Source organism: Eptatretus burgeri, chromosome 8 (genome assembly GCF_056783735.1).
Source record: "Eptatretus burgeri isolate ZD-2024b chromosome 8, Ebu_testis_v1, whole genome shotgun sequence".
NCBI lineage: Eukaryota > Metazoa > Chordata > Myxini > Myxiniformes > Myxinidae > Eptatretus > Eptatretus burgeri.
In genome coordinates this window covers 65,072,842-65,086,597 of record NC_140968.1, presented here as the reverse complement: position 1 = coordinate 65,086,597, position 13,756 = coordinate 65,072,842, and the positions used below count along the sequence as shown (strand labels likewise).

Here is a 13,756-nt window from a genome sequence, read left to right as displayed (position 1 = left end):
TGCAGTCGGCCCATTGGCCTCCTCCACTCACGAGACTCCTTCGCTGAGAGAATCTGTTGAGCAGGATTAGTGTCAGGAAAACTTGCCCTATGTCCATACAGCCGCAGCTGACGCTCACAGACAATTCAGGCAACAAATCTCATTTGAGTCTCTCTCAGGAACCGCTCATTGGACAAAGAGTCCGAACAGCGATAGCCAATGAATCTCCGAAGAGACCTGGTACCAAAGGAATTAAGGCTCCATCTCAGATCCCTGGTCAGAGTCCAAGTCTCACATCCATAGAGAAAGACTGGAAGCACCAAGGACCTGAAGACTTGGACTTTCATCCTCCTGCACAGGTTATGGCAGTGCCACACCCCATGATTCAGTGAATCCATGACTCCCCAGGCCAGACCCAGACATCTGTTGACCTCTGGCTCACAGCCAGCAGAGACATGAATATCACTGCCAAGGTAAGTGAATCTCTGCATGACCTCAACATCCTCACCACAAATGGGCACAGACAGGAAAGCAGCATCCAAGATGTCATTGAAAGCCTGGATCTTAGTTTTATCCCAGCAAACCCATAACCCAGCGGCTCCGACTCCTCATTCAGCACTACGATTGCCCCCAAAACCAAATCTGAAATCTCCACAAAAATGACTGCATAATCTGCGAAATCAAAGTCAGAGATCTTGACATTCCCAAACGATGCACTGCAGCTTGATCTCTCTGACATACTCCACAGAATCCAGTCCATAAAAGTGCTGAAAAGTGTGGGGGCCAGTACACACCCCCTGACGAACTCCAGTAACAACTGGAAATAAGTCAGAGATGGTAGTACTACATCTTATAGCACTCTCAGTACCAGAGTAGAGTTCAGACATCAGATCGATCAGTTTTGGTGGCACCCCATGAAGACCAATAATCCTGCAGAGGGCATCCCGATTCACTGAATCAAATGCTTTACAGAGATCAACATAGGCTGCAAACAGCCCCTGCTGAAACTCTCATCTGCGCTTGGTGAGGACCCGAAGAGCAAGGATGCGGTCAATCGTTGACCACTTTGGTGTAAAGCCCAACTGCTCTGGACGCTAGTGCTCAAGCAGATGGTGACAAACCCTCTCAAAAATTGTCCAAGCAAAGACCTTGCCCGGCACTGAGAGCAGCGTCACCCCTCAGTAGTTGTTGCAGTCTTGGCGATCACCCTTCCATTTCCAGAGACGGACAACAAAGCCACTTTTCCAATCAGTTGGGATGATGCCTGTGTTCCAGGCAGACCTCAGAACTGCGTGAAATGACATGAATGCAGCATTTACACCAGCCATGAGAATTTCACCATGGATGCCGCAGATCCTTGGAGCTTCACCCCCATTTCAACCTGATCACCGCAGCCTGTGTTTCCACAAATGAGGGTGGACCACAGTTGATTGGAGTGTCAGCAACAGGGATTGAAACACCCCTGATGTCCAACTCGACAGATGGTGGATCAGCCTGGTACAACCGCTCAGAGTAACTGGCCCAGCGGGCCTTCACTTCGGACTCCTCTATCAAGAGCCGACCACCCTCTGCTCTCACTGCAGTGCACCGAGGGACGGGCTTGGAAGAACGCAATGCGTGAATTACCCTGTAAGCAGGACGAGAATCACTTGACTTTAGTTGATGATTCTCTACCCCCTTACAGATTCCTCACACAGAGGCCTCCTTGTCCACCCTTAGTGCAAGTACAGTTTTCCGCCTCAGCTCCCTGAACAGCCTAGCTCTGCCATTCCACCTGGCCCTGTGACTCTGGTCAATGGTATCCAGTGTCCCTTGAGAGACAAAATTCTTTTTTTTCCCGAAATTTCTTTTCACAACCTATTCCCGAAGTTTTGTCTGAATCGGTCCACAACTTTTTAAGATACCCTGCCCACCAACAGTGGTGAATACATAAACTATGTCTACCTTTGGTGGCAGAGGAAACAATGAGAGAGTAAAACCATCTAATCTTTGTTTTTATTTTGGTCAGGCTTTCAAAGATTGATTGCAAGTTTAATAGCATACACATGATGTACGAATATGTTTGTTTTTTAAGGATGAGCTCCATGGAGAAAAGTCCACAGTGCTCTTTCAATTCATTTGCATCTGCCATGTGTTTAGGTATTAATATTTCCTTGATCTCTATCCTTTGAGGTAAAAGTATTGAAAAAGTTGTTCCACTGAAATTAATGTACTTTTATTTTAATATGTAGTTCAACAATTGACGAAAACAATCCAATTTCAATGGATTGCTGATTTTTTTATCTTTTAAATTTTCAATCTGAAATGAAAAAGCAATAATTTTCAACTTTAATGTTTGGCATCATTTAACATGAAGATAGTTTTAAAAGTTATCTCCGATATGAAAAGCACTTCCCAAACATAGTGTTGAACACCTGACGGATCTCCATCATACGTAGTCCGTAGATCAGAGGGTTACAAAACGACGGCATCACAAACAGCATCAAGTCAAAAATAGCTTGCAGGTAATTCGAGATCGAATAATTTTTTCCAATGCGAATGAAGATGATATAAAATATACCAGGCATGAAAAATGCCAATAGGCAGATGAAATGCGTCACACACGTGTGCAGAGCTTTGTTGATGCTATCTGAATGTTGTCTCTGCCGCAGACAAATCCACAGAATGCAAACATAGCTCCATGCAATGATTATGAGAGACACACCTGTGCTTAAAAGCGTAATGATGGTCCCGTAAACACTATTAAATGTTGTGTCACCACAAGCAAGTTTGAACAAACCGCCGTGGCTGCAGAAAGAGTTTGGCAACAGTTTTTGCTCACAAAACGTTAACGGAAGCAAAAGGAAAACAAACCCCAAAACCATCAATATTGCAGAGGATATCACAAGAGCATTTACCTTGTGGGTTCTGCTGTTTGTTATGAGAACATTGTAACGGAGTGGGTAATGGATAGCCACGTAGCGATCAATGGCCATTAAAGCAAACAGGTATGTTTGGAAAATTGCGTAAAAATGAAGGAAGAACACTTGAACCATGCAGATGGGAAATGATATCACATTTGTCACAACCAGGCTGTACAGGGCACGAGGGACAGTTGCTGAGCTGCCGACAATGTCGATCGTTGCCAGATTGCACAGAAAGATGTAGACGGGTTTGTGCAGTTGCCTTTCCATTATGATGAGCATGATCAGAGTCAGGTTTTCTACGAGGATGAATAAATATACAAGGAAAAAGGCAATAAAAGTCCAGAGGCGATGGTTGTTCTTCTCAAGGTATGTCTGAAGGAGAAATATGTCAGGATGCTGAGACTGGTTGTTTGCACGCTTGCCATTGTCCTCCATAATTTATGTCCAATGGAGTGAAAAGCAAATATGATGCAAGAATATAATCTGTAGCTGAACATAAGCCAAATGTAAGATAATGCCAGCATGTTGGACATTTATTTGGCAACTGTCTCCACCTTTCATCGCAGAATAATAATCCCATGTGGATTGAAAATGAAGTTCCATTTTGGTTTTGGTCACCAGAGGGCAATTGCATGCAACTATTTTGATTATTACCTCTCCTGTTGATTGTGCTTCATGAAAATCTGGTCAGTTACTTAAAAAAAAAAAATCCTTGATTACATTGAACATCTCATTTACCTGACATGTCAGAATCCCTTTCTAATGTATAAAGTCCTGTTTCCTTCAGCTGCTCCTCGTCGCTTCGTCTAACTCGGACTACAATCAATTTAGTAACCCTATGTTGTACCCTCTCTGGCAGCTATATCTTTCCTCAGATGTGATAACCAAAACTGTACACACACTATTCGAGATGAGGCCTCACTCAATTCCGACACAGTGCAAACACTTCCTTTGATTTATCATTTATCTCGCTTCAAATAAAATCTAAGACCCCGTTAGCTTAACTGATAAATACTTATTTTGCTCCAATATTTTGCAAAAGGAGAACGATTCTGTAATCATTGTTTGTTCCAATGTGTAATTTGTCATTCTAAACGAGAAAATATTTAATTTCAAACTTTCTCAAGGTATGTTTCAATGAGCTCAGATCTGAATATATGACATATGCAAGGAATATTTATTTCATCCAACATCACTTTTCCTGTGATGGATTATAACGTGGGTATTTATCTTTCGTGATGGTCATCACACGAAAATACGCAATTTAGTATCTTTCTGTCTGTGGGTAAGGTGCACAGATGTGGATAAAACAATGGAAGAAACGTTTATGAAACACTCAAAGTCCCATGGTGGGGATCTGGTATTACACGGAACAATGCAGCTTACCAGAGATGGGTTCTCACCACACATGAGCGGTCCCAATACTTGGCTGAAACATTTGCAATGGCAGAAATGCACACATATTCATCAGCTGAACAGAGAGATGTATCAAAAGCCGAGATCAAGAGAAGTCAGCATTATGTTAACATAACAATGGAGGCCTTTTCCAACTTCCTAGAGCCATTTGATTCTTCAATTAACAGAAGCAGACTCTATAACATATCCTCAGGTGCTGCAGTATCAGCTGACATTGAATCTGATCTACTTACAGCTGAGAAGCAAGGGGCCAGAGCAAGGTCCAATTTTGTAGAGCTCAGACTAAAGAAGAAAGAAGTTGACTTGTTTGAGCCAATTAAGAAAATCAATTTGAAGACGATGGCCAATGCAAAAAAGAAGGTTGAACTTACATCTTCTCAAAGCAAAGTGGTTGAATACAAGCACATGGGGTCATACATATCAGCTCTTGATACAAATCAGATTCAATCAGCTCTTGATTGCATTACCTGAACATTGTTACCAAGCTTCTCGTGAAATCACAAGACATCACAGTCAACATGGCAGAGGTAATGAAATTCTGTCTCACACCCGAGCCATACTGCATAGGTACCGCTGACAGTTACCTCGCAAAGACAAACAAGGCAGTAGGATTTTCATTTGTCACAAAGGGAGTAATGGATGAAAAACTTCCAAATGCTGGTGTACTCACAATAGAAGATGGAAATGCCCTGTTCTACTACTCGCAGGAAATAGCTGATGCAGGAAATACCTGACACATTCAAACAGATATGTGTGAAGTTGTACAATCAGACAAAGAAGAATGATGATGTCATAGTCAGTACTGACATGTACAAGTACAAATTCTGTGAAGGCTCTGCAACGAAAGTGGAGCGGTATTACAGATAAAGTTTTAGTGAAAGGAGCTCACACAAAGAAACTCTGTGATTGGAAGGCTTTCTTGTGCAATGAAGAAAACAAGGAACAGATAATTGGACGAATGGAGTGGTGTAGTCTTGGTTTTTGGCGTGAGTATACTGTGATGATCCCCGAATCCCTCCCCGCCTTTGCCACATCTGTGCCGGAGCGACACCCCATAAGCACCACAGCACTAACACATACACAATTGAGAACATTCTACAAGACTGGGTATGAGTTATCAACAAATTATAGCAACACAGACTATAACAGCTAATGACATTTTCAGCTGGGAAGATTTAAACGCTTCGAACTGATTTTCTACCGTTTTTAGTGATGCCTAGTGATTTTGCATGGCTGGAGGATACAAATTAAAACCGTATGTTCACTTGTCTTCCAAACCATTCATTTGTTCATTCACTTGTCATTGCAGTTAAAGACCGAATTGCGGCAAGTTTTACAAAAAAAAAAATATGACACCATATGACACAAATATTAAAATCATCTTCTCTTAAAAAGTCCATAAAAAGGGCACAACAAATCGTCAGTGATCTTGAAAATCAACGTCTATTCATATTCAAAATAAGGATCATGAAGAGCATGGGACTAATGCTAAATCGAGTCGCGTAATCTTCGTGGGGGTGGGGGGAGGTAAGAAGGGGTTGGGTGGGGAAACTCGCCTGGTCGTCTACAAAACTTTCCAAATATGTTTGTACTCAGGCATCTGAGGTGTGCTTTGCCTCCTTGCTTGTGTGGCAGAGCGATGGCTTCTCAACCATGTTGTGACGTACTTCCTTTGCTCAAAAAAGACTTACAGGGGGCCCATTGATGCTGATCATCATCAAATTACTAACACTGGACAACAACAATGTAGATCTCTTGTCCGTGCATACATTGTTCATTCGACTGAAACCCCTTTCATACTCAGCCGTGCTGCAAGAGATGGTCTGCATGCATCGTATGAGAGGTTTTAGGCTTTCAGGTTCACTGTGTGGGTGCTCAAGGAAATCTCTCATACCATTAACTGCTTGGTCTTCACAAAGATTGAACCGCCTGCACAGTCGTTTCACTCGTGACTCACCATACCGTATGCCAGGTGTTGATGGCCAGTTTCTTGTGTCCAGAATGCCGAGATCAAGAAGCATTTCACTTTCAAATGAGAGGCGCTTCTCCATATTGTTGATCAGACTTTGTCAGATCAGATCAGATCAGATCAGGAATTGCTTTGCATTGATTGATGTGAGCTTTCCATTTGACTCCAGGGAAACCGATCCAAAATGTCCCGAAGCCTTTGCTTTTAATGCCACCTCCGACATCTCTCCTGGACAGTCTTTGAATGATGCCAACAATCGGATGGTGCGCTTCAGAAGCTGTTCTGCTCTCAATAGTGTGATTGAATGGGCCTGGAGTTGCTGAGACAGGTTTGCAAGTTCAGACAGTACATCGTACATGAGTCCAAGGTCACATAGAAATTCCTTGCTTTGCATACGATGTGCCAGACCTCTGTAAGTTTGCCTCTCTTTGCTGTTTCATGTTTGGGCTCCCGCAGCATTTTCAAAATGTCTGTTGAGTGCTTCATATGATCTCCACACAGCCTTTACAGCACGGAAGCTGCTGGCCACCCATCGCGTATTTAAAACTCTGCCAATTTTCTTGACTCGTGAGCCCACTTCCAGTGCTGCTTCCAGAAGTTCCCGTGAATTTTTATTGGACTGACTGTAGAGATTGTGGATCTTCTCCATGAATGCTTTGAAGTGGTTGATTGACTGAACCTCATCCATAGGATCAGATACAGCCAGTTCCATGTGAAGAGGTTAGGGAACCTTGCAGTCAACCTGGTTGCCACACCAGAATTCTTGCCTAACATGACACTGGCTCCATCAGACACAAATGAGATCCAGTTCGTTTGAAGCAACTCTTCACTGAAGCCTGCAGCGTCCAAACAGCTCAATAGGGCTTCCTCTATACCCTCTGCCTTTTGGCTTTCTAGCTCAACCAGCTCCAGAAACACAAATTCCGGAGTAGCTCCATCTATCGAGGCTTTCACATTGACAGTCATGGCAGATTTGTGGCTGAGAGATGTAGCCTCGTCAATGAGAACAGACAACTTGCTTGAAGAAGACACAATGCTGTTAACAATTTTCTTCTGCATCTCTTTTGCTATGTGTTCTACGATTTTGAGTGCAGACGAGTGCCCATGCTGACATCATTTTTTCCCTGAAGCCCAATGAGATTGTCATGGTCAGTGAAAGGTCGGTTCATCTTAGCAAGGTAGTATGCTGTCCTGAATACAGCATCTGTCTCAGCTAACACAGTCTCTGACACAGCTCTCACCACATTTCCAAGTAAATCCTGTCCACCCTTTTCAGTGAGCTCCTGGGCTATTTCGTGTGCCCTGGACATCTGATGTCGTCGAATCTTGTTCCTCAAGGAGGCCAGGGCTGTTTGTCTGTTTCCATTTGAGCCTGAGGACTGGATCTTAAAGGAAACCCACTCCTCAGATATGGACACTTTTTTTCTGTGTAGACGCCAGTTGATTTTGTAGTGCTATTTTTCCCAGTACGAAATGCAAGCCGCGGCTAAACTGCGAAACATCAGCCGTTTTTAATCGGATTTTCGAGGTAATCTCATTACCACCCTATAGATACTGATAAATCCGAAAACAGATTGAAAATTTTTCGTTCCCTCCAATGGCGAGGCGCCGAAATGTACTCGGCCCGCCAACAATCGTTTTTTTCCAGTAATTTAATCATCACAAGTTCGACAACCAAATGATACCCCTCGTTTCGTAGGTCTATACCTCACCTACCTCCAAGTACTGATGAAAAAATTATTTACATGAACCGCCGCGAAAGGGAATCTATCAGCGCATTTTATTTTCTGTTCTCAAAGTACCCAAAGCTGCTTTAGTCGCCAAAATAACAAAAATCCTCCGATTTTCACCTGGTTTTCTACATTGGGATTTAGCGGATGGCTATCGACTGCAAAATCTGAAAACAGAATTCCAAAATATCTTTCCGTTCGTTCGTGAGAGCCGGTAGAGTGAAACTGTATCACAGCCGTAAGGCCTAACGTTAATCGAATAGGCCAGCAGCATGAAGTCCTTTATTCGCTCATAACTCGACAACAAAAAGTCACACAAATTCAACACACACATCATCATGCAGGTAATAACGTCAGGCATTCGGCAAATTTATTTATTTTTTAATTTTTATTTTTTTCTCCCCATTACCTTCAATTTCTATCGTCCCCATTACCTTCAATTTTCATCCTCCCCACTTTCCAAACATCCCCCATTCTCCCAACTAATCTCTTTCTTATCTCGGAAAAAAAAAAAAATACCCAACAACAACAACAACAACAACACGCTCACCTTCTCCCGATTATGCTTCTTCGTCTTCCTCTTAACTTCCTCCTCGTCTTCTTCCTCGATTTTTTCCTACACTTCCATGACCAAATCTGGTGAACTCTCTCAAACATTGATATTAAAAAAATGTTCTTATAATGCTTCATCTTCCTGTCTCACACATGTGGTACTCTTTACTGTTTCATAATGCACTACTCTTCTGCTATTTTAACAGACTGCTCTCATTTCGAGCTCTCCTTCATTCGTTGCCTAAAAAATCCAACTATTACAGCGCTTCTTCTCTCCATTCTCTGAATTCGCCTTCATTGCATCCATCAATAATTGTGTTAAATCGCATCTCACACCTAAAACTTTTAAAAACCACAGTTTGCCATGGATGTTCGCTTTCCATCAACCATTCTTTTTTTCCAACTTCAGTGCCAACTCACCCCCCTCACCCCTCACTCTCACTCTCACTCTCAAAACAACCATCCCACTCTTCTCCCTCCAAGCCTCCCTCTCACCTCTCTCAAAAATTCCCCCCTCACCTTTCTCCCACCTTTCATCCCCCTCACTCATCCTTCTCAAAGTTGCCCCCCCCTCTCATCCACCAAGCTGCCTCCCTCCACTGCCCTCTCACCTCCATCTCTTCACTCCACCTCCTCAAATCCTCAACTGCCTTCTTCCTTGTCTTTTGTCCCCCCTCTCCCCCAGCACCACAGAGCCTTTTCTCCTCCTCATTCGGCCCTCCCCTCACTATTCTGCAATACCCCACGCTCTTTCAACAACCCTCCTTACCTCCCCCCCTCGTCCCTTGTCCTACCCTCCGACTCCCCTCCACCTCCTCCCCTACCTCTTCATTAAAAGTGTGGACCTCAAATATCCGGGGCCTTCGCTCAAACCTTTCAGATCTTTCCATGCAGGTTGCCACTGACAAACCAGACATTATCTGCCGAACAGAAACTTTCCTCTCCCAAGACGTGTCTGACTGAAGTATCTCTCCCCGGTTACTCCCTCTTACGGCATGACAGACCTGAGCCTCGTCCTGGTGGAGGTGTTGCTCTCTTCATCAAAGACTCTATTCCTCACTCTCCATGCACTGCTCTCACTCCCCCACACCCCCAGGAGTACCTCTGGCTTCGGCTTCCCCTCCACTCCCACCTCATGTTTATATGTGTACTGTATCGTCTCCATCTACACCTCACTATCCGAAAACATGGACCATCTTCTATCTTCTCATCCAAACTCTCTCTTCCTCTTATGTGGTGACTTCAATTGTCATCATGCCAGTTGGCTCGGTGTGGGTACCTCTCTCACCTGCCATGGCAACTCAGCAAAAGCTTTCTGCGACTCATTAGGACTGACTCAATCGGTCAACTTCCCGACCCGGATCTCAACCAATGGTACTCCATCTCTTCTGGATCTGATTTTGACAAATTCCCCTGACAATATCTGCTGCTCTTCCTTCGCTCCAATCGGTTCTTCTGACGACGTCCTTGTCAAAGTGGACATCTCTCTGGCTGTTATCAGAGAACCACCTCACCGCCGTCGAGTCTGGCATTTCACTCAAGCCGACTGGCAGGGTCTCCGAGCAGCCATCAAACTTACAGACTGGTCTCCTATCACTACTTTCTCAAACATCAACTCATCCTGGGAATTCTTTCAAAGAAACTTGCTCTCCCTCATGCACAGATTTATCCCCTCTCGTGTTCAGTTGTCCTACCCTTCCTCCCGCCCTTGGTTAACTGAAGCTTGTGGCGAGGCAGTTGTCCTGAAACAACTTGCCTTTGCTTCATGGAAAGCAAACCCAACTGAGGTATATCTCAGTTCCTTCCACAAAGCTCGGAACAAGTGTGTATCTACCTTCAGGAGAGCCAGAAAACAACATCTTTCTCATCTCAAGTCTGAACTCTCAAACCTCTCTCCCTCCTCAAAATCCTGGTGGCGCTTAATCAAATCTGTTTCTGGTGTATGTTTCCCCTCCATCCCCTCCCTTACCTCAAATGGCCGCACTGCTGATACCACACGTGATAAAGGTGAATGTCTAAACTCGGTGTTTGCAGCTAAATCTTGTGTCCTAAACCCATCACTTTCTCCACCCACTTTACCCAGTCGCACCCAACTGTCCCTGGACTCTGTATTCTTTTCTCCTGACAAGGTGGAGAGCTTGCTTTCAAACCTCGAGTCAGATTCTGCAACCGGTCCAGACGGCATCAGCCCACGTGTCCTCAAAGCTTTGCTCTTCTGCTCTTGCTCACCCTCTCTCTGTTCTATTCACCCTCTCATTTGCCCAAGGTCATCTGCCATCTGCTTGGAAATCTGCTAACATCATTGCCCTGCATAAAAATGGTGCAAAAACAGATCCCTGTAACTGCAGACCAATCAGCCTTCTCCAAATCATCAGCAAGGTTATGGAATCCATCATCGCTTCAGACATGAAATCCTTCCTCTTCTCCAATGGCTTGAATTCAAATCATCAATTTGGTTTCAGACCAGGTCACTCTACCCTGGATATGCTGCTTCTGCTCTCCCATCAATGGATGGAGGTCCTCAATGCCAGACATGAAATCTGAGCCGTATCCCTGGACATATCACGTGCTTTTGACACAGTCTGGCACCCTGCCCTGCTCACCAAACTTTCTTCCTCTGGTATACATGGCCATCTCCACTCATGACTCGCAGACTTCCTCTCCTGTCGCAGTCAATGTGTGGCCCTAAATGGAATTCTTTCATCCCCTCTTTCTGTGCAGGCTGGAGTTCCTCAAGGTAGCGTTCTGGGCCCTGTTCTTTTTCTGGTTTTCACAATGATCTCTCCAACTCTCTGGAAAATCCTCTATTTCTCTTTGCCGCCGACTCCACCCTCTGCCGTACCATCTGTCTTCCCTCAGACCGGCAAGCAGCAGCTTCTTCGCTCACTGCAGATCTGGATAAAATCACAAACTGGTCCAACACGTGGAACATGTCTTTCAATCCAGACAAATCTCACACTCTCACTATGTCTCTTCGAAAGGACAGTTTAGAAAACCCCCCATCCACTTTCTCAACAATACTCTGGAAGAAGTCTTTCCTTTTAAGCTTCTGGGTCTCACTATCTGCCATGACCATTCCTGGGAAAGTCACATTTCCAACCTCGCCTCAAAAGCCAATCGCCGACTGGGAATCCTCCGTCGTGCAAAGTCCTTCCTCGGCCCTCTTGAGCTCCTGACCACTTACAAAGCTTTTGTCCGTAGCCTGATGGAGTACTGCTCTCCCTTCTGGGCTGGTGCTCCTGCCTCCCACCTTTCTCGGCTTCATGCTGTCGAAACCAGGGCATTTAAGATCATCGGCATCTCCCGCAATGAAGCTGAGTCTTTGGGCCTCTCACTCAATCACCGCAGGTTGGTCGGTGGTCTTTCTGTCTTCTACCGACTCCTCTCCAGCCTTGCCCCCCCTGCTCTCTCTGCGATTTGTCCCCACCACATTTCCACAGGGCGCTCAAGGTCCGCCAACAACCCCCTTCTGGTAAAACTACCAAAATCATGAATCACTGCTCATCTTCACTCTTTCATTCCTCTTTTTTCCCGCCTTTGGAAGAAACTTCCTCACTCTATTCTTTCCCATTCTTCCCTCCAGGCTTTCAAAACAGCTGTTCACCACCACCTCTTATCTTCCCCCATACAAATCCTCGATCTTTTCTACCCCCGATAATCCACCCAAGCCCACTTCCTTCAATTCCCCTGCTTTCCTTCCTGAAAGTCCCTGTAATGTCAACCTTCTCTTCGCCATGTTCCCCATCCCATCCCCATCTCTCTCCCTTCCACAGTTCACCTATTGTGTCTGTTCCCCACTGTTTTGTCCCTTCCACTCCCGTCCCTCTTGTCTCATGCCCCCTTGCTGTGAGTTGTGTGTTAGCTCTCATACGAGCCTCGACAAGGTAAACAACAAAAAAAAAATCAGTCATAAAGGTGAAAGAACCCATTTTGGTCGCTAAAGGGGCTCCAAACCGTTGCGGCCTACAACTGTCCTCGTGATGTGATGTGAGCGTGATGCTCCAGGCCGCGATTTCTTTAAACACTCATAAAATGGCGATACAAATTCCGAAATCGTCCAAACATACCTCAAAATGTTCAGGTCGTTTACCGTCCTCCCTGAGCTTGTCGAGAAACAGCGGTCACAGACAGACAGACAGAGATTGCTGGAATTATAGAGAGATTAACTAATTTGTATGCGACTTTCACTTACCAGGTGTAGCGTTAGTATCAGGCTGCTCCTTTTCTGTAGTTTCTGTAGTGTCATCCGAAGCGGCAGTAACTTCAGGGCCTGAGGCTTACGAAAACACTCAAAGAGTGTAGTTTGCTTTCTTTTCATAATGTTAGCTAATTAAAAACTTGCAAAGCTAGTTACTGTCAAACACGTGTTCATCATTGGTAGGTGCGTGAGCGTGAGGTCAGGTCTCGGTCACGTGTCACAGCCAGTGAGCCACCGCGTTTCACGCTTTATAACAGCACCGCACTGGAGTGGGAGTGAATTTTATGAATGGAGATGAATGAAGTAGATGGCTTCCCCCGCAAGGCTTATTTTATTGCAGTTATACTCTACCTGGTATGTGGGAACAAAATCAATGAACTGAAAGTTCTGTCACAAAACTATATCATTGCGTATCCTTGCGCAGTTTTAAGTGGGTATACGGAAATCCTGAAGATTTCTTAGTGGGTATACAGCGTATACCTGCGTATCACGTAGACTACACCACTGGACTAATGCACACCCGTTGGTCAGAATAAGTACAAGATGATCGGAGAGTACTTTTGATAAAGAATGGAGAAGCCTTCGATATTGCCAAGGAAGAACACATTCCTGATTTTAGGTCAAACCAAGAAGAAACAGACAGTAGGGTTGTTCTCTACTGCATCGATGCTGCAGAGCAGGGATACCAGTATGCAAGGGTCAGGAGTCCCGACAGTGACATATTCTGGATCTTGCTGCATCATGCCAGGAAAATAGACATTACTATCATCTTCGATACAGGTCATGGCAACAAGAAGCGCCTTATTAACATTACAAATCTCTCTAAACACTACACAGAGCAAATGTGTGAGGCGATGCTGGTGCTACATGCATTCACCGGTTGTGATTCAGTCAGCTCTTTCAAGGAGTATTGGAAAGATTAAACCTCTCAAGCTGCAACTCAAATTTCCTGCACACTGTGATTCCCTGAATCATTTGGGAGATGACTGGAATGTTGATGATGATC

The 13,756-nt window shown here is 44.6% G+C and overlaps 1 protein-coding gene and 1 pseudogene across 1 annotated transcript; both read right to left on the bottom strand.

The window, feature by feature from the left end:
• Window positions 1–1,939: 1,939 nt before the first annotated feature.
• On the bottom strand, window positions 1,940–5,591 carry LOC147021907 (olfactory receptor 52Z1P-like). The gene has a single exon (XM_085890471.1). The coding sequence runs from the start codon at window positions 3,318–3,320 to the stop codon at window positions 2,349–2,351; it is 972 nt and encodes a 323-aa protein (XP_085746597.1). The 5' UTR covers window positions 3,321–5,591; the 3' UTR covers window positions 1,940–2,348.
• A 300-nt stretch (window positions 5,592–5,891) lies between these two features.
• On the bottom strand, window positions 5,892–13,535 carry LOC147021906 (E3 SUMO-protein ligase KIAA1586-like; annotated as a pseudogene).
• Between the last annotated feature and the right edge of the window lie 221 nt (window positions 13,536–13,756).

What these genes read in the sequence shown, in the direction of transcription:
- LOC147021907 (XM_085890471.1), bottom strand. Translation starts at nt 3,320, where the DNA reads ATGGAGGACAATGGCAAGCGTGCAAACAACCAGTCTCAGCATCCTGAC.